Consider the following 24267-nt stretch of genomic DNA (forward strand, 5'->3'; position numbering starts at 1 on the left):
GATCATAGAACCTTAAAATCATGGAATTGTAGAATCGTAGGATCATAGAATCTTAAAATTGTGGAATTGTAGAATCGTAGGATCATAGAATCTTAAAATCGTGGAATCGTAGAATCGTAGGATCATAGAACTTAAAATCATGGAATTGTAGAATTGTAGGATCATAGAATCTTAAAATTGTGGAATCGTGGAATTGTAGAATCGTAGAATCATGGAATCATAGAATCCTGAAATCATGGAATCGTGGAATTGTAGAATTGTGGAATCGTGGAATTATAGAATTGTAGAATCGTGGAATTGTAGAATCGTAGGATCATAGAATCGTGGAATCGTAGAATTGTGGAATCATAGAATCTTAAAATCGTGGAATTGTAGAATCGTAGAATCATGGAATCATAGAATCCTAGAATCATGGAATTGTGGAATTGTGGAATTGTAGAATCGTAGAATCATAGAATCTTAAAATCGTGGAATTGTAGAGTTGTAGGATCATATAATCTTAAAATTGTAGAATCGTAGAATCATGGAATCATAGAATCCTAAAATTGTGGAATCGTGGAATTGTAGAATTGTGGAATCGTGGAATTGTAGAATTGTAGAATTGTGGAATCGTGGAATTGTAGAATCGTAGAATCGTGGAATTGTAGAATCGTAGGATCATAGAATCTTAAAATCATGGAATCGTAGAACTGTGGAATTGTAGAATTGTGGAATTGTAGGATCATAGAATCTTAAAATCGTGGAATTGTAGAATCGTGGAATTGAATTGTAGAACTGTAGAATCGTAGAATCATAGAATCTTAAAATTGTGGAATCGTGGAATTGTGGAATTGTAGAATTGTGGAATCGTAGGATCATAGAATATTAAAATTGTGGAATTGTAGAATCGTGGAATTGAATTGTAGAACTGTAGAATCGTAGAATCACAGAACCTTAAAATCGTGGAATCTTAGTACCCCCACCAGGTTGGAGAGGCCCCCCCGCACCACCGAGCGCAGCCACCCCAAGCGCCCCCGTTCCCCCGCTCGGGGCTCGCGGGCCCCGCGTTGCGCCCCGCGCTGCTCCCGGACTCGGCTGCGCGTGTGCGCGCTGGGGAGGCTGCGGGGCCGCTCCGGGGGTGCGGGACGCTCCCTTGCAGAGCCGTGCCCCGTCGCTCGGGATCCAGCCCGGGTTTTCGGAGCGGCTGCAGCCTCCCGGCGCTCCCGGACGGGGTCCCGGGGCGTCCCGAGCGCTTCTCGGTACCACCACCACCACCACCGCCGCCGCCGCCGCAACTTTGGCGGAGCGGGATCCGCAGCTCCACCGGGACGCGCCGCCCCCGCGAGGCTCCGGTAACTTTCTGCGGGTTCCCGGGGGGGCGCCGGGGTCCCCGTTGGATGCGCCGCTGTTGTCCCGCACGGAGACGCGGACGCCGCCGCCGCCCTCCCGGGGCCGCTCGCAGGTAGGAGCCGTCGAAAGGGGAGGTGGGGGGGGGGGGGGGGGGAGCCGCGGGCCGGGGTGGCCCCGAACCTCCGCCCCGGGTCCCGGTGGTGGAACCGGGGCTGCCCGGTTCTTCGCTGCGCTCACCGGCGCGTAACTCGCCCTCCAAGGCGTTCGCACCGAGCTCAGCCGGTGCAGCCCCGACTGATGGAGGGTTGAGGCGGCAGAGGGGCGTCCCGGGCTCCGTTGGACCGGGAGGGAGTTCCTGCCTTGGCCCGAGTGACGCAGCAGCTGCGGGACTGTCCCCGGCAAACGGGGAGGGGGAGCGGTGCCACCCGCGGTGCTGCTGCTGCTCCCCTCTCCCCTTGGGGTGCGCGGGGGGCTGTGTCCCACCGGACAGAGCTCGGTGTTCCCGGGGCTCCGGGCAAGGCTGCCAAGGGACGAGGGTTTGATGCTGTGATGATGGGTCCCCCCTGTACCCCTGAGAGCCTGCCAGGTCCTATGGGCAAGTGTCTGGCAGGGATTGGGGAGCAGGGAGGATCTGTGCACCCCAAGGAGCCTCCTTCCTGGAGGAGAAGGACCTGGGGGTGGGGATTGACTGACCACGAGCCAGCAGTGGCCCAGGGGGCCAAGAAGGCCAATGGCATCTTGGCTTGGATCAGACCCGGCGTGGCCAGCAGAGTCAGGGAGGGGATTCTGCCCCTGGACTCGGCACTGGGGAGGCCGCACCTCAAATCCTGTGTTCAATTCTGGGCCCCTCGCCCCAAGAAGGATGTTGAGGCTCTGGAGAGTGTCCAGAAGAGAGCAACGAAGCTGCGGAAGGGGCTGGAGAACAAATCTTATGAGGAGCAGCTGAGGGACCTGGGGGTGTTTAGGCTGGAGAAGAGGAGGCTGAGGGGAGACCTTATTGCTCTCCACAACTGCCTGAAAGGAGATTGGAGAGAGGAGGGCGCTGGGCTCTTCTCCCCAGTGACGGGGACAGGACAAGGGGGAATGGCCTCAAGCTGTGCCAGGGGAGGGTCAGACTGGATATCAGGAAGAAATTTTTCACAGAAAGGGTCATGGGGCCCTGGCAGAGGCTGCCCGGGGAGGGGGTTGAGTCCCCATCTCTGGAGGTATTTAAAAGACGGGTGGACAAGGTGCTCGGGGTCACGGTTTAGTGGCAGATAGGAATGGTTGGACTCAATGATCCAAGAGGTCTTATCCAACCTGGTGATTCTATGGTCCTACGATTCCCAGAAACTGTGGCAAAATGGCCAAGTCCTGGCGCACCTCGGCTTTCCAGCCCTCATCCCGCAGGCTCGACTTCTTCCCTCCCCATGTGGGCTGTAACAGAGGCTGCCACAGAAGTGTCCTGTGCCTGGGAACCCTAGAATGGAGTTGGAACAACAGCTTGGAATGGGTTGCAAAAGGTTACCTGGTCCAACTGTTTATGGGAAACAGACCCTAGATGACTTTATCAAGCCCCTCCAGTTTTGTGGGGAGGGCAGAGCTACTTTTTTCACGTGACTTGTGAAATGCCTCAAGTCCTTTCCTGGTTCTGAAAGTCCGTCAGTCCTTCTGCACGCTTGCACAAGGGCTGCTCCCGACTTTGGTACTGTGAGAGTTGGGGCTCAGAGCGGGTGGGTTGTGTGTGGAAGCTCAGCTTTGAGTCCCTGTAGAGCTGAGACCACCTTGGCCTCTCCAGCAGATGGCTCCGAGTGCTTCTTGTGCCCCACTGGATGCCAACCCTTTGTCCACCTTTCGAAAACTTCCAGGACCGTTGGGTTCAGGCATTGGCTCTGCATCACTCCGTGGCTGATTTGAGGAGCCTGAGGTCAGCAGAGCAGGCTGGCCAGCGTGGCACCGAGGAGCTGGAGGGAGCATCACCAGCTTGAGAAGCCCCTGAGCAGAGGGCATTGTGAGATCTGGTCAGCCTCGGCTGCAGCCAAGCCTTTGCAGGCAAAGACCACCCTTTTTTCGGGGTCAGATCAGAGCTGCCTACAAGGCAGCTCCATACTGCACCAGGCCAGGGTGCAAGAAAGCTAAAGGCAGAGGAAATGTCTCTCTGGAGGGGTTACCCTTTGGGCCAGGCTCTGCACATGTGAAGTCCAGATGGTCCCTGAGCAGAATAGGGCATACTCAGCACTGCGGTGACAGCCTGAGGGCTGCAGCTCTCCGAAGAGAACGGAGAGACGTGCAGCTGGGTCCGAGCGGGGCTGGAGGATTGTAGCGTTTGCAATGCTGTGTTTGGGGTCTGGGAAACTAGTAGATGCTCTTTCCACAGTTCGGGGGCCTGTGTCTAGCCCTGGAAGGGATGGTGAGGGCTCAGCAGATGCTGCTGGGTACCCAGAAACCTGAGTTTTCCCCGATTGTGCTCTACAGGCTATATTTGGCAAACCTGAGCTATGGAAGCGGCATCCTGAGGGTGAGCAGAGGGTTTTGGTGCAGGGGCAGATTGAGCAGAAGGGAAGAGGAAGCAGTTGGATGAAGTTTCTCCAGAAATTCAGGATTTTTTTTTTTCCTTCAGACTTAGGAAAACATCTCAGTACGGCTAGGCTCGCTGTGCCCAGCTGAGGCAGGAGTTGCCTCTGTAGGAGACACGGGATGGCAAAGGCACCTACTGTATCCTTTGCGCTGCTGGTGGGTGTTTGAAGTTGGTTGATGCCCGTGTCTCAGCACAGTGTGAGCTGGGTTGGTCTGCAACCTCCTTTGAACCTTTTCCCCAGCACAGACCCTGTTAGGAAGGGTTTTCAAGGGCAAGGGGGGGGGGGTCCGTTGCAAACTGAGACCCTAGAGCAGGTCCACCCCAAAACTTGCTGTGCCTGGTAGGATTCCCAAATTCTCCAATTATCACGGATCCCAGCACCTCTGAGAAGACTGGCACTGACCCGAGCTCGCTACTGCATATACCCTCATGCATCTGCTGACCCAGCTGCCACTGCATGCCTGCGTGAGCTCCCAGTTATGCTCGTGAGTGGATTTGTGAGGTCCTTCAGGCATCTGCTTGTAGCCCAGTCACTGGTTGCTTGTAGGGGAGGTCCTCATCTCTGCCATGTTCCAGAGTCTTTTTCTGTCACAAAAACAAGCACAAAATCAGGAGCAGGTTGGGAGCTCAAGCTCCCCAGGCCCCTGTGGGGCTCGGATCTCGTTGGAGGTGGTGGAACAAACTCAGTAATGCATTCCCCTCCCAGTGCTGGAACTGGCTGAGCTGCGAGGATCTCCCTAGAGCAGGAAAGTTTCCATCCAGGGGACTGAGGCCACTTTGAGACGTGTGCTGTCCCGTCAGGGCAGCCTGGTGAGAGGCGGGTGTTGAGTTTGGCATTGGGTTTGCATCTTGCTGTCCAGTATGCGTCAAGGGTGGGTAGGTGGTTGGGTTGGAAGACACCAAGGTCCTTCTTCCAATGCAACTGTGAGATGCTGTTAGTGACATATCGCAGCTCGGGGCTCCAGCTGCACTGCTGGAGAGGCTGGCTGGTCTGTAATCCCTGGGGAATACCATTCTTCCCACCACTCCAACACGCTCTACGAGCGTGCACGGCCTTGCACATCCATGCATATGCACTCACCCTCACGTATACACATGTACACAGACCTACACACGCACGTACCCATATGTGACATGACTTACACAGCAGCTTATTAGTGGTGTTTGTCTTTCCTTCCTTCCACAGGCCACTGGGCCTGTTCTTGTCCGTCGGTACTGACATGCTGGAAGAAGGAAGCCTTGAATATCTGGTAGTCGGTCAAAAGGGAGGGCAATCCTCCTACACTCATCCTCTGGGAGCGCGTATGTGCGTGCACGCTTATGGACGTGTATACAGAGGAGTCTGTTTGCATGTGTGCGTACATACCTGTATGCACAGTTATCTGCCTGCTTGGTGTCTTGCATCTATGGTACCGGAGTCTTTCTCTTTGTGCCTTAGTTTCTCTTGGTATCTTCTCTTGGTCTTTAGCGATCTCAGTGATGTAATAAGTAAAAAGGTCCATCAGGTGTGTCCGTGGTGAGATTAAGGGGATTCTTCTACAGACATCCTCACAAGAATGCAGCGAGCGTACCGACTCCAATCCTTATGGCACATCAAAAACCCTTTAGAAGCTGCAGAATAGCAGAATGAACAGCTGATAAAATAGCTGCCTCAGAGAGGGAACCAGCAGCAAAAACACAGAGTCGGGTTTCAGCTCTGCTGCGTCCGCATCTGAGGTTGGGGTGGGGAGGGTGTTTCCAGATGTGGCACAACCCCACTGTCAAACTCCCACTCTTGATCTGGAGGGAGGGAGAGGCAAAGCTCTGGCTGCTGCCCCCCATGGCCCTAAGTGATGGTGGTGGTGTGGGAATGGGCAGAACCAGTCAAGGTACGGTAAAGCAAGCATCAGTGCCACCCACCGCCACCAACAGCAGATGCTTTGGGAGGGAGAAATGTGTCCAACAAGCAAAGCATCCCTGGGGACTTTCGGGAACAGCTCAAGGGCACACACACCCCCCCTCCTCCAGGAGACAGACAAAGGAGGTCTCTTGCCCCAAAGGAGGAGTGACTTACACTTCCTAAATCCCCAGGTGCAATGCTTACCTTGCTCCATGCTCAGTATCTCCAGAGACTGGCAGTTCCACAGACTAAAAGGGATGACTATTGTATATCTAATGGGATGACTATTGTATATCTAATCCTTTAGTCTGTGCCAGGTTCTGCACATCCTCCTGCTCCCAGTTTCTGAGGAATCCTGCAGGATGGAGTTATCCGGGTGGGAATGGGCTTATTATGAACTACCCTGACTGCAGTGGGAGGACAGATGCCACTGCAGCCCGCTGCCTGCCGTGGGCTCCCTCGGGACAGCAGGGTTGGCAGCCTCTGTTCTGGGGGTGTCCCTCCATCTAACACACAAGCACGTTGGTTTTAAGGTGGTGCCTTGATGCCATGGGAAGGAGCTGTGCCTAGCAGGGGCTGCCACAGCCGTGACTCAGAGATGGGCTTTTATGGGTCCCACATGTTCAATTTTGCTGGTTCCCTCCAGCACTGGGAAGGAAAGGGGAAGCATAAAAATTCCTTTTTTGCAGCTGCTGCCATGTGTGCACCCCCGCCTTGCCCTCACCCTAAAACCTTGCTCGCACACAGACTCCAGCCCAGCGAACGTAGGGACCGGGGAAGTGGCTTTCCATAAGCAATTTGCAGGGGTAGCGCGTACTGGGGGCCAAAGCAAACAATATGCAAGCCTGCAACAATTGCCTCCCTGCACTGGGACCACCTAGCAAGCCCCACCACTCCTGCCCAGTTTGCCAGGGCTTCCTGAGCGGCTCAGCTTGTGGTTGGGGTCTGGCAGTCCCTGTTTTAAAGGGGGAACAGACTCAGGGAGCAGAGAGCAGTGAGCTCCCACCCTCCAACTCTCTGCCACGGGCTGTCTGTGCCCTGGGACATACGGGAGACCAAACAGGATTGCACCCCAGGCTTGCCTGCCTTCCCCTCTTCCAAAAGCACACATGTGTTAGCGTGTGTTAACATCTCTAGAGGCATGTCGGTGCATGGTCGTGAGTGGGTGTGGATGCGTGTGAGAGCAAGGGGCTGGATTGTTTCGCCTCCCCCCCGCCGCTGAGATACGGCGCATGGGTGGTGGTGGTGTACTGTGGCTTTGCATAAGGCTGTGCTGCTGGAGGGATGGGTGGGCTGGGGAGGGACCTCTGGTCTTTACTGGAAGCGGTGCGAAGGGTAGATAAGAATTTTGATATGGAGTGGGGAATGAGGATGTATTATGTTTGCTGAAAGTGGCAGCTGAGGCAGGAGAAGGGAGGGAGAATCAAGTAGAGGATGGCTTGACTCCATCCCTGCCGTGGATTTTACTGCACCTTTCCCACCACACATGCAGAAACTTCCCCCGAAGCTGGTTCTTCTCTGCTTCATCTTTTCCAGACAAGGGACCACCTTGAAATGAGCTTGGCAGCCCACACCAGCATGGGATCACGACCCTGAATCGTCCCTTTTCAGACCCCCTGAACCTGAAGCAATGTGCTTTGTGGCAGCTGCAGTCCTGGGCAGATTAGTTGTCCCATGCAGAGGAGTTCGGGCTCGCCCTGAAGTCCTGCTGTAACCATGGGGTCAGATGCACGGCAAGGCAGCTGGGCAGGAGGTCTGCATATCGGTTCTCCTGGAGGCAGACGCGCGAAGGCATGTGGGGTCAGGGAAAGCAGATACTACTTTGTCCCAGGACAGGGAAACTTTTTTTCCGAGAGGAGATTTTGCTCTTTGCCACGCTGTCAGTGGCTTTTCCCTGTGCCCAACGGGTGTCAGCTGGCCGTGTCGCATGCAGGAGACATCATCACTGGGGAGGAGTGCGCTGATGCTGCAGACCCCGCTTGCCTTGGGAGGCAGCTAGGATGTCTTCCCTTGATCCTGGATGCACGAGGGAGCATCCAGCCTTGCAGCTTGCACCTACGTGCTGCATCCCAGCCTATCCCTCTGCAGTTTTCCCATCCTGTGTCTGCAGAACTGCCCTGGCAGTGGCTCTGTCTACACTGCTGCCCCGTGTCGGGGAAGGCAGATCAATGTTTTTCCTAAGGCCCTATAGGGTTAAACCAATTGGGCATGGAGCTGACCTCGCTGAGGCGAGGGCTGCAGGAGTGTCAGCAGGGCTCTGCGCCCGTGGAGAGGGCTCAGGGCTTTGCCTACCCCAAGGCTGGACCCAACCTCTCCTGAGGGGGAGAAAAGGATAAGCAGCGGTGTCCTCCCAGGGTGTCTCTCCACTCTCACCCCTGCTGTACCACTGGACTCTTTTTGCCTCGTCTCTCTGCTCTGGCCCTTCCTTTCTCTCTCAGTAAGTTTGGGGGGGACTGCGTCTGCAAACATATGATAGTGGCTCCCCGTTGGCTACTATTGTGCTTTCCAACATGCACATGTAGGCACGCACATGTGAACACTCCAAATGTATGTAGACATGCACAAGCACGCGTGCAAGCATGCATGCACACACACGCATCTGTGAGTGCATATATACACGAGAACCCCCGAAACATACTCACCCCTAACCAGAAATCCCACACATGCCAACACATATGGCCAAACTCGTACATTCACACCCACACGCTAACAGAAACACAGATGTCCCCACGCATGCACACACAGAGCCCTCCCCCAGGCCCCCCACGCTGGGGGCTGTGCCGGAGGGTTGATGGATTGTGCCACACACAGCTCGAGCCTGCTGGTCTTTCAGCTGGGATTTTGGCCGGGCTGGCTAATCCAGCCCTGACATCACCTGCCTCCGCAGTGGGATTTGGGGGCGTTTAACCCTGCTGGGGCTGCATCTGGGGCAGGAGGTGATGGGGACAATTCTGGGGCTGCTCTGGGGCAGGAGGTGATGGGGACAATTCTGGGGCTGCTCTGGGGCAGGAGGTGATGGGGACAATTCTGGGGCTGCTCTGGGGCAAGAGGTGATGGGGGCAATTCTGGGGCTGGATCTGGGGCAGGAGGTGATGGGGACAATTCTGGGGCTGCTCTGGGGCAGGAGGTGATGGGGACAATTCTGGGGCTGCTCTGGGGCAGGAGGTGATGGGGACAATTCTGGGGCTGCATCTGGGGCAGGAGGTGATGGAGACAATTCTACAGGGAGCGTTCCTGCTGCGGGGCAGGAGCTGGGATGGGGGTCTGCCCTATCTCAGGATGCTCTGGGGTGCAGCCCCCCATCCTCCTGCAGCCGGGCCTCTTAAGGGCGTGTGATTCTCCTCTCGGTGCCCACACATGTGCCTCCCTCCTTCCCACCCATCAGCACAGACATCCCCACTCTTGTCCCGCAGTACAAGCTCAGGGCATCCCCGTTCCCTCTCTGCCTTTTGTGCCTTCTCTTCTACCTCTTTTCCCTTCCCCTCCCCGTTCCCCGGTGTCCTCAAGGAAACTGGAGCCAGATGACAGATTTTAGATGTGTTTGCAGGAAATAAAAGGCAAGGAGCTGGGGGGGAGAAGGGGGACGGCCAGTCCTGACCCCCTCCTGTGCGGCATTTCGGCGCCTGGAGCCAGTCCTGCTTCAACCGCTCCTGCTGCTGGCTGCTCTCCTTGTTTTCTTGGCAGAGAGGTGGAGGAATGTGTTTCAGTTTGAGTTTCTTGGCAGGAGGAGACCGAGGGAAGATTCCCCTCAATCCCGGCTGCGCCTGGCTCTCAGATTTATGCCCATAGGCTGCGACTTGGGTGGGCCGGGGAGGGGGAGGCGGAGGGGGGAGCTGCGTTCCGGCTCCCATTGGCTCCTCGAGTCCCCAGCCCCCTCCAGCTTCCCTTGCTCGGGGGGCCACGAGGGTTTTTTGGGGGGGCCCTGCGGACCCCGAGGGTTGGGACAGCATCCCGGGGCTGGGGCAGCATCCCGGGGGCTGGGGCAGCATCCTGGGAGCTGGGGCAGCATCCCGAGGCCTGGGGCAGCATTCCGAGGGTTGGGGCAGTATCCCGGGGGCTGGGGCAGCATCCCCGGGGTTGGGGCAGCATCCCGGGACTGGGGCAGCATCCCGGGGGCTGGGGCAGCATCCCGGGGTTGGGGCAGCATGCCGAGGGTTGGGGTTGGGGCAGCATCCCGGGGCTGGGGCAGCATCCCTGGGGTTGGGGCAGCATCCCGGGGTTGGGGCAGCATCCCGGGGCTGGGGCAGCATCCCTGGGGTTGGGGCAGCATCCTGCAGCTGCGACTCTTGGGCTCTGGCCACGTTCTGAGTGGCAGAGCCACCTCTCCATGCTGCTGCTGCTTGGTGCGGGATCAGAGCTGTGTCCCTGCCATCCTGCCCGCCTGGCACCCGCCTGGCTCCAGCCTGCCCTGGAGGGGATACCCAGTCCTTGCCAGACTGACTCTGCTCGCCAAACTCCTCCCTTCTGCTGGACCGGGGAAGGGCAAGGCTGGCTGAGCACGGTGCTACCCTGACCCTACTGCTGGGTAGCCAAGCACTGGGGGACATACACAACCAAAGCCTCATAGAATCATAGAATCACCAGGTTGGAAAAGACCTCTTGGATCATCGAGTCCAACCATTCCATCTGCCACTAAACCGCGTCCCTGAGCACCTCGTCCACCCGTCTTTTAAATACCTCCAGGATGGGGACTCCCCCCTCTCCCTGGGCAGCCTCTGCCAGTGCCCCATGACCCTTTCGGTGAAGAATCTCTTCCTGATGTCCAGTCTGACCCTCCCCTGGCGCAGCTTGAGGCCATTCCCCCTTGTCCAAAAAGGCCTCCCCTTCACCAAAAGGGTCATGGGGCCCTGGCAGAGGCTGCCCAGGGAGGTGGTGGAGTCCCCATCCCTGGAGTTATTTAAAAGACGGGTAGACGAGGTGCTCAAGGACATGGTTTAGTGGCAGATGGGAATGGTTGGACTTCGATGATCCAAGAAGTCTTTTCCAACCTGGTGATTCTATGATTTTATGAATTTTCCTGAAAGCGGTAGATATCCCACCACAGAAGGTGCCCCACTTGCTTGGAACTTGTGTAGAAGGGCAGCAGTCCCCGGTCCGGGCCAGGGATCTGTGGGCTGGTGGGATCAGCCGTGGGCCCAGGGATTGTCCGGATAGGCACAGCCCCACTTCCCTTTGGGCTGAGGTGCCCAGATGTGGTTGCTGTGCTGCATGGTTGCAACCTGCCTGCTCTCACACAGAGGAAGGAGCTGGTGGGCTAAGCCTGGGGAGCTCAGGTGCCCATTCTCAGGATGGGGAAATGGGGCTTTGGCTTTACTGAGCTCTGGTACTCCTCATCACCTCCCACCTGCATGTGCCTCTCCGTATGTGTGCAAATGTGTGTTTGTGCATCTTTGTGTGTGTGTGTCTGCTCACATGTGAATAGCTGCGTTTGCGAAGGACCACGGAGGTGCCGTGCTTGACTCCATCACTAGACAAACTCTCGTGAGGGACGTGCAAACCCACTCTTCTTTAGATAGAGTGGCTGGGGAAGGGGGCAGGTGAGAGGCTTCTCCTGGAGCTCATGCCCCAACCTTTGCTGCAAGGCTCAGAGCCCACAGACAGGTAAGAAGCCCCTCTCCTGGCACCCCACCTCCCATTTCCTACTTCTCTCTTTCCCTCACCCATCCCCGGCACCACCACCTTCCCCGGTAGCTCCGTCTCTCTTTGCCTGCCCTGCTGCCTCCCCCCCCCACCTCTATTCTTTCTGGCTGACATTCTCACAAAGCCCCAAGACAAGCTTTCAAAGGGGCAATTCATGCGGAAGAATTGCTGCCCCCTTCACCCCCCTGTGTTCCAAATGCAACCCAGCACTTCCTCAGCAGGGTGAGGGGCTCCCACTCCCCCAGACCCCTTCTTTGAGGTGTCTCAAAGGGGGAAAGACCCTTGTTTCCAGTGCTATCCACATGGGCCTCTCCCTCACCCTCTGGTTGTTTCTCCTACCAGAGCCGCTTGTCTGTCATGTAACCCCTTGGTGGTCTTGGGGCAGGACAGTGACCACCAGAGGAGATGGGACTGAGCTCCAGGACCTGGGTGCAGAGAATCATAGAATCACCAGGTTGGAAAGGACCCACTGGATCATTGAGTCCAACCGTTCCTTACACTCCCTTAAACCATGTCCCTCAGCACTTCATCCACCCGATCCTTAAACACCTCCAGGGAAGGCGACTCGACCCCCTCCCTGGGCAGCTGTTCCAGTGCCCGATGACTCTTTCCGTGAAGAATTTTTTTCTGATATCCATTCTGAACCTCCCCTGGTGGAGCTTCAGGCCATTCCCCCTTGTCCTGTACTCAGTCACTTGGGAGAAGAGCCCAGCGCCCTCCTCTCCACAACCTCCTTTCAGGCAGTTGTAGAGAGCAATAAGGTCTCCCCTCAGACTCCTCTTCTCCAGCCTAAACACCCCCAGGGCCCTCAGCCGTTCCTCGTCACACTTGTTCTCCAGCCCCTCACCAGCTTCGTTGCTTTCCTCTGGACACTCTCCAGAGCCTCAACATCCTTCTTGTGGTGAGGGGCCCAGAACTGAACACAGTATTCGAGGTGCGGTCTCATCAGTGCCGAGTACAGAGGGAGAATAACCTCCCTGGACCTGCTGGCCACACCATTTCTGATCCAAGCCAAGATGCTGTTGGCTTTCTTGGCCACCTGGGCCACTGCTGGCTCATGTTCAGTCGCTGTCAACCATCACCCCCAGGTCCTTCTCCTCCGTGCAGCTCTCCAGCCACTCTTCCCCCAGTCTGTAGCGCTGCACAGGGTTGTTGTGCCCCAAGTGCAGGACCCGGCGTTTGGCCTTGTTGAACCTCATGCCATTGGTCTCATCCCATCGATCCAGCCTGTTCACAGCCTTTTGGAGCCTCCCTACCCTCCAGCAGATCCACACTTCCACCCACCTGAGTGTCATCCGCAAACTTGCTGAGGCTGCAGACACAGCCGTAGCTGGAGGTCTGACCATAGGAAGGGCCAAATCCAGCGAGCACCAAGTGGGAATGAGACCCGGGCACAGGGCAGGAACCTGCAGGCAGGGATGCGATAGTGGGCTGCGCTGAGCCCTGTGGGCAGGGTGTGATATATATGGGTGGGACAGGGTAGGGTTTTGACCTGCAGGCAGGGTGGGGACCCACGTGCAAGGCAGGGCTGGGTGGGACCTGCAGATGCTGCAAGGACCCATCAGGAGGGCAGAGCAGGGTCCCTTCTTCGGGTCCTTTGACCAAGAATTGTTCTGTCTGTGCCTTAGTTTCCCTTTTCAGCAGTTAGGGTTCATAACTTATCTGTACCCTGGACTCGGCACTGGGGAGACCGCACCTCAAATCCTGTGTTCAGACCTGGACCCCTCACTCCAAGAAGGATGTTGAGTTTTTGGAGCGAGTCCAGAGGAGAGTAACGAAGCTGGGGAAGGGGCTGGAGAACAAGTGTGACGAGGAGCAGCTGAGGGACCTGGGGGTGTTTAGGCTGGAGAAGAGGAGGCTGAGGGAGACCTTATTGCTTTCTACAACTGCCTGAAAGGAGACTGGGGAGAGGAGGGCGCTGGGCTCTTCTCCCCAGTGACGGGGACAGGACAAGGGGGAATGGCCTCAAGCTGTGCCAGGGGAGGTTCAGGTTGGATATCAGGAAGAAATTTTTCACAGATAAGGTCATGGGGTACTGGCAGAGGCTGCCCAGGGAGGGGGTGGAGTCCCCATCCCTGGAGGTATTTAAAAGATGGGGAGACGAGGTGCTCAGGGACACGGTTTAGTGGCAGATAGGAATGGTTGGACTCAATGATCCAAGAGGTCTTTTCCAACCTGGTGATTCTATGATTCTATCATCTATGTACGTGCTTGAGTGAAAATGTTTCTGTGAGTGTTTTGAGTGCAAACTGTGTCCCCGAGCACCTCGTCCACCCATCTTTTAAACACCTCCAGGGATGGGGACTCTACCTTCTCCCTGGGCAGCCTCTGCCAGTGCCCCATGACCCTTTCTGTGATTTTTTTCTTCCGGATATCCACTCTGACCCTCCCCTGGCGGAGCCTGAGGCCATTTGTCCTGTCCCCGTCACTGGGGAGAAGAGCCCAGCTCCCCCCTCTCCACAACCTCCTTCCAGGCAGTTGTAGAGAGCGATAAGGTCTCCCCTCATCCTCCTCTGTTCATCGGTGGCTGCTGCTGGGTTGGATGCACTCTCGCCTGAACTCCTCTGCTTGGAACCTTCGGTGTTTATTTCCGTGCTCCTAAATGGGGGGAGGCACAGCGTTTCCCTCTTTGTCGCCCCTCCCGCCTCGGCAGTGCCCTCCGGACTCCCTTTGCTTTGGATTTGGGGCAGAGAGCTGTGTTGGGAGCGATGTGAAGCGGTGATGGGCGCGAGGGATGGTGCGGGTTGGGGATTCCTCTCTGCCCGGCGGGGAATGGGTTCGGTGCGCCCTCTGGCGGCCGCTGCAGGAATGTCTTCTCCTCCGCCGGAGCGCCCCCGGGGTATAGAATCAGAGAATAGTTTGGGTTGGAGGGGAATTTAAAGATCATCCAGTTCCAAACCCCCTCTGCCATGGGCAGGGACATCCCGCTGGATCAGGCTGCCCAAGGCCCATCCAACCTGGCCCTGAACACCTCCAGGGATGGAACAGCCACCACTTCACTAGGCAGCGTGTGCCAGTGTCTCACCACCCACATGGTGAAGAATTTCCTCCTAATGTCCAGTCTAAATCTGCCCCTCTCCAGTTTATCCCCGTTCCCCCTTGTCCTATCCCCACAAGCCTTTATGAACAGCCCCACTCCAGCTTCCTTGTAGCCCCTTCAGATACTGGAAGGTCACTATGAGATCTCCTCAGAGCCTTCTCTTCTCCAAGCTGAACAAGCCCAACTCTCTCAGCCTGTCCTCGTACGGGAGGTTCTCCATCCCTCGCAGCATCCTTGGAGCCTCCTCTGGACCCATTCCAACAGCTCCATCTCCTTCTTACATTGAGGATTCCAGAACTGGACACAATCCTCCAGATGAGGTCTCACAGAGAGGAGCAGAGGGGCAGAATCCCCTCCCTCCCTGCTGGCCGCGCTGCTTTGGACGCAGCCCAGGACACCGTTGGTTTCTGGGCTGTGAGCGCACGTTGGTGGCTCATGTTGAACTTCTCATCAACCAGCACCCCAAGTCCTTCTCCTCAGGGCAGCTCTCAATCCCATCATCCCCCATCCTGTACTGAAATCAGGGATTGCCCCGACCCAGGGATGTGCACAGTGTCTGAATAGTCTCCCTGCTCCCTCCCCATCCCGGCGCTCTCGCTCCAGCAGCGCAGCTGGGGCTGGGACATGCAGAGAGGCATCCTACAAAGACACCAGATATCACGTTTTCCTTCACCAGCAACACAGCGTCTTCCCTGTCATGGTAAATGTGTTTCATGTGTGTTTAAGGTTGTCTACATGCGTGTGTGTGCTGTGCTGACTCACTGACACACTGACATGCTGACCTACCAGTCCAGAGCTGAGATGCTGAACTGGACACAGTATTGCAGATGAGGTCTCACAAGAGAGGAGCAGAGGGGCAGAATCCCCTCTCCCTCCCTGCTGGCCGCGCTGCTTTGGATGCAGACCAGGGTATGGTTGGTTTCTGGGCTGCGAGTGCACGTTGTGGCTCCTTTCGAGCTTCTCATCTCCCAGCACCCCACATCTTTCTCTGCAGGGCCGCTCTCAATCACATCATCCCCCTTTGTGTACTGAAAATGGGAATTGCTCCGACCCAGGTGTAGGACCTTGCCCATGTTGAACCTCATGAGGTTCTCACAGCCCCACTTCTCCAGTGTGTCCAGGTCCCTCTGGATGACATCCCGTCCTTCTAGTGTGGCAACATGTTCGACCCTTCCAGCCCCTCGGCCATGGGACACACTGAGCACCGCTGTCTACGCCCTCCCGGACCAGCCACACCTGCCCCAGGGCCACAAGGTCAGTTGCAGCCCCTCTGTCCTGGCCGGTGCCTGGAAGGGCATGAAGAGCATCCAACTTCAACTCCAGTCCTTGGGTTCAGGGATGCGCTGGGGATTTCCTCTCTCCCTTGTGCCACCCACCCTAATAATCTTGTCTTTCTCGTCCCCTGTTAGGACTTGATTTCTCTATATGTCATCAGTCAAACCTCATGAGTGGTCACCGTGGTTATGGGTCGGTGCCAGGAACCGAACACATGGGCAGTGTTGATGGTAAGTGTGCAGTCTTGGGAAGCTGTGGGGCAGGTAGAGGTTCTCCAAGAGGTTTAGGCATCTCCTGGCCTTGTGTTGGTTGGCAGGAACCAACCGCATAGGCAGTGGTGATGGTGAGTGTGCAGTCTTGGGAAGCTGTGGGGCAGGTAGAGGTTCTACAAGAGGTTTAGGTGTCTCCTGGGTTTGTGTTGATCGTGTCAGGAGTGCAGGGGCATGTGCTGAGGTGGTCAGGCAGTGCTGGGGACAGTGATGCCTGTGATGAGAGAGGATCCTTGGGCACGTCAAACATAGCACGAGCAGCTCGTCAAAAGAGGTGATTGTCCTGCTGTGTTCAGCGCTGGTAGAGCCTCTCCTCAAGCGCTGTGTGCAGTTCTGGGCCCTACAATTCAAGAAGGATGTGAAGGTCCTTGAATGCGTCCAGAGGGTGGCAACAAAACTGGAAGAAATGTCCTATGGGGAGCAGCTAAGAACTTTGGATATGTCTAGTTTAGAGAAAAGGAGGCTGAGGGGTGACCTTATTGTCTGCTACAGCTTCCTGAGGAGGGGAAGTGGATAAAGTGGTGCTAATCTCTTCTCCTTGGGATCCAGTGCTAGGACGCATGGCAACGGTTCAAAGCTATGCCAGGGAAGGTTTAGAATGGACATTAGGAAGCATTTCTTTATCAAAATGGTGGTCAAACACTGTAAGAGGCTTCCAAGAGAAGCAGTTGATGCCCCAAGCCTGTCAGTGTTAAAGAGACACTTGGACAATAGCCTTAACAGCATGCTTTAACTTTTGGTCAGCTTCTCTCCTCTCCTCTCCCAAACTCCCCTCCCCAACTACCTGGTACACTCCGGATACTTACTCTGGCTCCAAAGTGCCAGGCTTGTGTCCTTGGGGGTTTCTTCAGCCTCCTAGGACCCACGCTGAGAAGAGTTCCCCCCTACTCTCTGCTGCCATCCCAGGCTCACGATTCTCCACACCCCGTGGTGCAGGCAAACTGGGCAAGAAGCGAGCACTGTCCATCTCCCCCCTGTCAGACTCTAGCATTGACCTGCAGACGGTAATCCGCACCTCACCCAACTCCCTCGTTGCGTTCATCAACTCCCGCTGTGCCTCTGCCAGTGGCTCCTATGGCCACCTCTCCATCAGCACCATCAGGTGGGCGTGAGACTTTAGCCCCACTGGCATGGGGCTGTGAGCCTGAATGCCGATTCCCAGCCTGGGAAGTGCCTGGGATGAGGGCAGGGGGAAGTGGGAGCAGATTGGGATGGTGGGTTAGGAAAAGAGTGGCTGGAGTTCAGATACCTGGGATCCCTGGCTCAGAAGACCGGAATTTCCGTTCTCTGATGGTGCTATCTGCTTTATCCCTCTTGCTCTTTGCAGTCCATCACTGGGGTACCAGAGTCCACCGGGTCAGCAGAAGGGCCAAGGCCACCTGTACAGCCACACACCACCACCACCACCACCATGTAGCTCCCATGAACATCTGCCCACTCATCCAGGACTCCTGCACCATCCCCCGGCTTGTGGGACCCTCAAACACTGCCAGGTAAGGGAGCCTTGCATCTGTATAAGCAGTGCATCCCATATAAAGAGTGGTCCAGTGAGCATCCCAGTGCTGACTGGTTTCCATTTTCCCCCTGCCCCGGTAGCAGCTAAAGTTGGAGTGGAGCCTGAGCAGCCCTCTGACTGTCAAATACCCAGAGGAGAGATCTGAAGGTGATATTTCCAGTCCAGCTTCCACAGGCACACAGGTATTCCTCAAGCCTTGAAACCTCCACTTCCAAAGGGCGAAACTCCCTCTGGCACCACTTTCGGTAAGTGGTACACGAAGGGTCGTAATCTTGGAGTGCTCACCTGGCTTTGCTCCAACAGGATCCCTTACTGGGGATGCTTGATGTTAGAGAAGATCTGGAGAAGGAGGATGGGAAGCTCGAGTCTGAGACTGTGTATGAAACCAATTGCTACTGGGACAGTTGTGCCAAGGAGTTCGATACGCAGGAGCAGTTGGTGCATGTGAGTTAGGTCCTACCTGGGTACACCCACGCCCAGAACCTACCCCTGGGCTGCTGGCTGCCTGTGTCAACCCACAAACCCCACTCTAAGACTGTCCTATACGGGGCTGTTCTCCTCTGTCCCCCTGCCCTGAGAACTCACCTGTGCAGGTGCACAATGTTGGAAGTTACCCTTAGGAGGGAAAGGATGTGCATCCTCCACTCCTGTGAGCAAGTTCGTTGTGATCCTCCTATACCACATCCCTTGGGGGAGCACCCAGTCTGGCCTTTCTCATCCCTGGGGCAGATCTCCTGAACCACTGGTTCATCCAGACTTTCTCCTTTGCTCTTTGTCTCCTTCTAGACACTCCAACTCTCCGATATCCCCTTGACCACCTTGACCTCTATGTCTTCTCTTGATCCTTCCAAAATAGCCCCCAGCCATCTCCTGTGTCCACTGCCTCCAGACACCATCTGACTGCTCTGTTTTCCTGTAACCTCTGGTATCTCCACTCACCATCCCAGTCCCTCTATAGCCATTTCTCCCGTGATATTCTCTTAAGATACCTGTATGTTCCCAACCCTCGGTGCCCTTCCTGGTGCCACCAGTGATGCCCCTCTCTCCTCAGCACATCAACAACGAGCATATCCATGGAGAGAAGAAGGAGTTTGTGTGCCACTGGGCAGCATGTTCCCGGGAACAGAGGCCCTTCAAGGCCCAGTATATGTTGGTGGTGCACATGCGACGTCACACAGGCGAGAAACCTCACAAATGCACGGTAAAGCCTTTGCAAAGCCTCGGCTAAGCTGTGCCTCACATCAGGCAGAGCTCCGGGCAGAACGCGAGCTGTCCTGTTCCGTATTTGACATTGGCAGAGGCTGCGTGGTGGGGAAAATGAGGTGGGACAGACCAGGTGGTTCGGAGAATGGTAACACGCGATAGAGTGGGGTTCCGCGTGGCAGGACAGAGCCTGCGCGATGGATGCGGTCAAGAGGGATGTAATAAGCTGGTACAGCACAGCCGTGTGTCCCGTGCGTAGCGAAGTGGTGTGACACAAGCCAGAAGGGTAAAGGGCTGCGGAGCAGTGTGAGGATGTGCACCTGGAGGAGGGCAGGTGTGATATTGGATCCACGGTAGATGTGCTCTGGGTGTGTCGCGGGATGGGGGTGTGATGCGGTATAGGGTCTGTTGAAAATGTGTGGTGTGTTTCACCCTGCTTGCCTGTGCAGTTTGAGGGTTGTAACAAAGCCTACTCACGCCTGGAAAACCTCAAGACGCACCTGCGCTCACACACGGGTGAAAAACCTTACGTGTGTGAACACGAGGGCTGCAACAAGGCCTTCTCCAATGCTTCTGACCGGGCCAAGCATCAAAACCGCACCCACTCCAATGAGGTACAGACCCATCTGGGAGGCTTTTTGCACCCTTCTGGGCTCCCCATATGCCTCCTGGTTAGTCCACACTCTGTAAACTATCCCTGTTCTTTTTTTTTCCTGTATGTTCCAGTTCCCTCTTTGCTTGCTGTCATGAAGTTTGACCCCTTGCTCACTTCCTTGGTTATCTGCATTCCGTTTACCCCTTGCCCCACTCCTGTGGAGCCACCATCCTTGCGTTCTTCCTCTGGCTCTCTATGTCCTCCTCCAAAGCCCTGCTGTAGCACCTAACTTGTCCCCTCCAAAGGGACTCAGCTGCTTTGATATCTCCTCACCCTCAGTTTCCCCAGTTCTTTAGCCTACTGAAAAGAAAGGGGAGGGGGCTTTCTTTGATGTACTTTGCGGGAGGGGTCTCTAGTTGGAGCTAACACCCTCTCTCCACCCATGCCTACCTTTTTTCCCCCCTGACAGAAGCCCTACGTGTGCAAGATTCCAGGCTGCACCAAGCGCTACACTGACCCAAGTTCGCTGCGCAAACACGTGAAGACAGTGCACGGCCCCGACGCCCACGTCACCAAGAAGCACCGAGGGGACGTGGTGCCAGGCCGTCCACTGCCCATCCTCAGCGGCCACCCAGAAATGAAGCAGGAGAAAGATACAAATGGTCTCGCTGAGGCCCGAAAGGATGACGGCAAACTCTTGGTGCCTGACTTGGGCTTGGTAAGGAGCTAGGGGTGTGATGGTGGAGTAAGGCTTGGCCAGCCCTGTTGGAGGAATCATGGTACAGGGGAGTCATCTCCACATCTGGCAGGGTGCGGGTTTGCAGGTTGCATTAAGTGTGTAGTGGATATCTGATCCCCCTTTTTCCTTGGTTCATTTTTTGGGTACCCCTTAGAAGCCGCAGCCCAGCCCAGGTGGACAGTCGTCGTGCAGCAGTGAACACTCCCCACTTGGCAGTACCACCAACAATGACAGTGGGGTGGAGATGGCGGGCAACGCAGGTGGGAGCTATGAGGATCTGTCCACACTGGAGGATGCGGTGCCTGGTGAGCCCATGGGCACCTCAGGGCTCATGGCCCTCCACAAGCTAGAAAATCTTCGTATTGACAAACTGAAGCAGATGAGGAAGCCATCAGCTACCAAGGGCCTGAATTTGCCAACCATCCCTGGAGCCGGTGAGACTGTGGTTCCCTCCCACCTGGATGCAGAGCCAGTCCCATGGGCACTGTGTCAAGAAAGGTCTGGTTTGCAGCCTGAGCCATTTCCACTCCTTTCTTTCATTAGTGGTGGACCCCCACATTTGGGCTGTGCCCCATCTTTGGACTCTATTATCTTCAAGTCTTTTCCAACCTAAGTGATACTTCATGATCTTTTGCCCCCACTTTATTGCCACCACTTGAATTAGCTTCTTGTCCTAGCAGGCACTAAACCATGGAAGAGTTACCATCCTGGTACTGGAGGTGGCTTCCCGTCCCTCCTCTGACCACTGGTGTCCTGAGTGCCTTGGTAAAATTCTTCCTTTTCTTTCCTTAGCCCTACCTGGAGAGGTGCCCGGGATCTCTGTGAGGCCACCAGCTGCCTCACACCGGCGCATTGCGGAGCTGTCAGCAGCAGAGATGGGTATGCCACCGAACGAACGCCGGAGCAGTGCCACAAGTACCATAAGCTCAGCCTACACGGTGAGCCGGCGCTCCTCCTTGGTGTCTCCATACTTGACTGGGTCATGTCCACCTGGCGAGGCAGGGACAATGCCTGGTGGAGGAGGTCCATCAGACAGCTACGACCCCATCTCTCCGGATGAGTCGCGACGCTCCGGTGATACCAACCACTGTGGAGGGCTGCCAGGTGTGGGCAGCCTTACTCCAGCCCAGCGCTATCGTCTCAAGGCTAAATATGCTGCAGCCACCGGTGGACCACCACCAACCCCACTGCCCAGCATGGAGCGGATGGCCATGGGTGGCCACGGCAGCTTTCGTGGGGACTACCTTGGACCAGCTGAATCCCGCTTCCTTGCAAATGGCTTGCTGCGAAGGCACAGTTCCAATGATTTCCCTGGCTATGCAGGCAGTGTTCCGCCTCACTTGGTGCCCCGGAATGGTGTACGGCGCGCCAGCGACCCTGCCCGGACTGCAGCCAACCCTCACGCTGCACCCAAGGTGCATCGTTTTAAGAGCATGGGTAACGTCAATGTGTCAGGAGTGGGCAGAGCTACTCTACAGCCCTTGGGTGGTTCTGATGCCAACCTTCAGCGTCATGTCTTCTCCCCACGCCCACCCAGCATCAGTGAAAACATCTTCCTGGAGAGCGTGAGCATAGACAGCCCTGGTTCAGGCGTGGAGTCTGGCTTGCTAGAGATGGAACAGTACTTCAACTACGCCGAGGAAAGCTTCCCATGCCAGGGTACAGGGGTGGCACTCCAGTGTGAAGGCCTTTTCAGCAGCGCTCAGCGGACAACAGGGTGTATGCATCTCTACCCAGGAGGGCACGGGGACATGGAGGAAGGCTTGCTTCAGTCCGAGTTCTCCCTCCCTCAGTGCCAAATGAACCAGCACTTCCCAAGTATGCAGGCTGGCAACGGGACCGTGTCAGCTCCTTGGGATGAACCTTTCCAAGGCAACCTGGAGATGAGTTCTGGGCAGTCAAATGTCAGTGCCTCTGCTGCTGCCATATCTGGGTCACACTGTCACCATCAAAGTACTGAGTACCTATTACCCAATTCCTGCGGACAACAACCCAAACTTGTGAGCTCAGGCCAGGGCGGTGGATTTCCTGGGGGGTACCGCCTTAACCGACTACAGATCAAATCTGAGCAACGTTACCCAGCACCTGCCCCAGCACGTGCTCCCTGCCAGGACACCAAGCTTGCTGCACCCATGCAGCCTCCTGCATCATTTGGCCAAGCCATGAATGTAGGGCCTGGTGGTTACCAGTCCGAGGAACGGGCACCAGTTGGTTACGTGGGGATGTTGAGTCAGGGCACTAGAAGAGCCCAGACCCCCACCATGCAGACCAAAGAAGTGATGGTCCGTAGTTATGTGCAGGCTCAGCAGGCTCTGATGTGGGGAGACCAAGGAGCCTCCAAGGGAGAGAAGGCTGGCTTGGAGTTGGGCAATGAACCTGGGCAGTGCCAAGCCATGCAAACACCACCGTACCTCAGCCCCAAGTACTCTGGTTACCAAACTAAACCAGATCACCTGCAACATCTAGTAGAGACCCAACACCTCCTAACCAACCCGTGTTTCAACCCAGAGATGGTGCCACACCCACCTGGTGGCCCTAAACCACCTGGTCACCAAAACAATCTGAGCTATGCAGGCAACCTGGATCAGGCAAATCGTTCCTATGAGGGAGTGGAAGCCGCCTCTCGGCGTGTGCTTCGCTTGCCCCCAGCCCGCCCCACACCTGAGGGACCTGGGAATGCCAACCTGTATTACCCAAGCCAGGGCACACATATACAGATGGAGAAAGGTGGCCATAAGCTATTGGGCCAAACGGCCGCGAGCTGTGGAGGTCCTGGGCGTTACGGTGGAAGCTTGGAAGGACTCAAAGGCAGCTCATATTACTCCCTGGATTCAGGGGAGCAGGTGGCCAATAGCCTGGACTCCCTGGACCTGGAGAACACGCACCTTGACTTTGCTGCCATCGTGGAAGATCCAGAGACGTCTGCAGAGCTGCCTGGCCCTGCTGGTGGCCTCTTGCTTCCTGCGTCTGGTGGTGCCAATATGGCTGTGGGTGAGATGAGCTCCATGTTGAGCACGCTGGCAGGGGAGAGCCATTTCCTCAACTCCCTGTCCTAATTAGGATGCGCCGGACATCAGGTGGGAATGTCTGCAAACCACATTTGGGCAGAGGTGTGAAATCCCTTCTCACATGCAGATTTATGCTTGGGGTGGGGTGGCAGGAGGTGGGGGGAAAACCACCCTCCTGAAGCCTCCGCTTCAGCCTGTGAGCGTCAGGCTCTTTTGGGAGAGGGACATCGCTGGGTCCCAGATACAGCTACAATCCATCAGGTGCTTCAGGTCACCTTTTTGTGCGGCAAAGTAGTTTTACTGAACCCTTCCAGTGCCTGGAACCTTTTCCTGCCTCTTCTAGAGCTCTGGACGAGTTATCTCCGTGCAGCCTTAATGTTGAAACCAAAGAGTTCCACCCTCCTCAACCCTGTGGGCAGGCCCCATCGCAATGTTCCCACTGCCTCCGTTAAATCCCGGTCTTTGTAATGACTCCATGCCATCACTCCTTGCTTGGCAAGGTCCGTCATCCCCCCGCCCTGGTCCCCCGTCTTGCTGGAGGAGGGAGAAGGGAGAGGCAATTCTCCACCGAAGGGACGACGGGGAGATGCTGGAGCGCTTGGCACTGCCAGCATTGCTCTGTACGTGGTGTGCACACGCGTGTGTTTCCGCTGGGGATGTCACTGCAGCCTGCCTTTGGATTTTTCTGTCTGAAAGAAACAGCAGTGCCGTCCCCTCCCATTAAACCCTTTCTCAGGGGACTCTGTAGCTTTTTATCCCTGGTTGGCTCCAAGCTGAAGCCCTGTGCCAGGTGCTGTACAGCCCCACCGCCCCTTCCCTCTTTCCCTCACCTGGAACCAAGACCCACTTGTGCCTAGTCCTGCAGAAGCACACACGACACACCTCCCCTTTGGATTGCGGGTCATGGAATCACAGAATAGTTTGGGTTGGAAGGGACCTTAAGGGAAGGGACCATCCAGTTCCAACCCCTCTGCCATGGGCAGGGATATCCCACTGGATCATGTTGTCCAAGGTCCCATCCAACCTGGCCTTGAGCATCTCCAGGAATGGGGCAGCCACAACTTCCCTGGGCAACCTGTTCCAGTGTGTCACTGCTCTCATGGTGAAGAAATTCTTCTTAATGTCCAGCCTAAATCTGCCCCTCTCCAGTTTATCCCCGTTCCCCCTCATCCTATCACCACAGCCTTTATGAACAGCCCCTCTCCAGCTTTCTTGGA

General features: G+C 56.0%; 1 protein-coding gene across 4 annotated transcripts; it reads left to right on the top strand.

The window, feature by feature from the left end:
• The first annotated feature begins 1110 nt into the window (after positions 1–1110).
• On the top strand, positions 1111–23798 carry GLI1 (GLI family zinc finger 1). Of its 4 annotated transcripts, XM_054051675.1 has the most exons (13): positions 1111–1441; positions 15172–15354; positions 15418–15699; positions 15855–15950; positions 16896–17091; positions 17317–17482; positions 17586–17687; positions 17809–17949; positions 18557–18706; positions 19158–19322; positions 19773–20021; positions 20197–20476; positions 20835–23798. In XM_054051675.1, exons 3-13 carry the CDS (start codon positions 15606–15608, stop codon positions 23096–23098), a joined length of 3903 nt encoding a protein of 1300 aa, XP_053907650.1. In that variant the 5' UTR covers positions 1111–1441; positions 15172–15354; positions 15418–15605; the 3' UTR covers positions 23099–23798. The 4 variants fall into 4 exon arrangements, with proteins under 4 accessions (XP_053907650.1, XP_053907651.1, XP_053907649.1 ...); XM_054051676.1 differs by lacking the exon at positions 15172–15354 and having other exon boundaries at positions 15440–15699; XM_054051674.1 differs by lacking the exon at positions 15172–15354 and having other exon boundaries at positions 15558–15699.
• The last annotated feature ends 469 nt before the right edge of the window (positions 23799–24267 follow it).

The sequence above is a fragment of the Cuculus canorus genome, chromosome 29, assembly GCF_017976375.1.
Source record: "Cuculus canorus isolate bCucCan1 chromosome 29, bCucCan1.pri, whole genome shotgun sequence".
In the NCBI taxonomy this organism is placed as follows: Eukaryota; Metazoa; Chordata; class Aves; order Cuculiformes; family Cuculidae; genus Cuculus; species Cuculus canorus.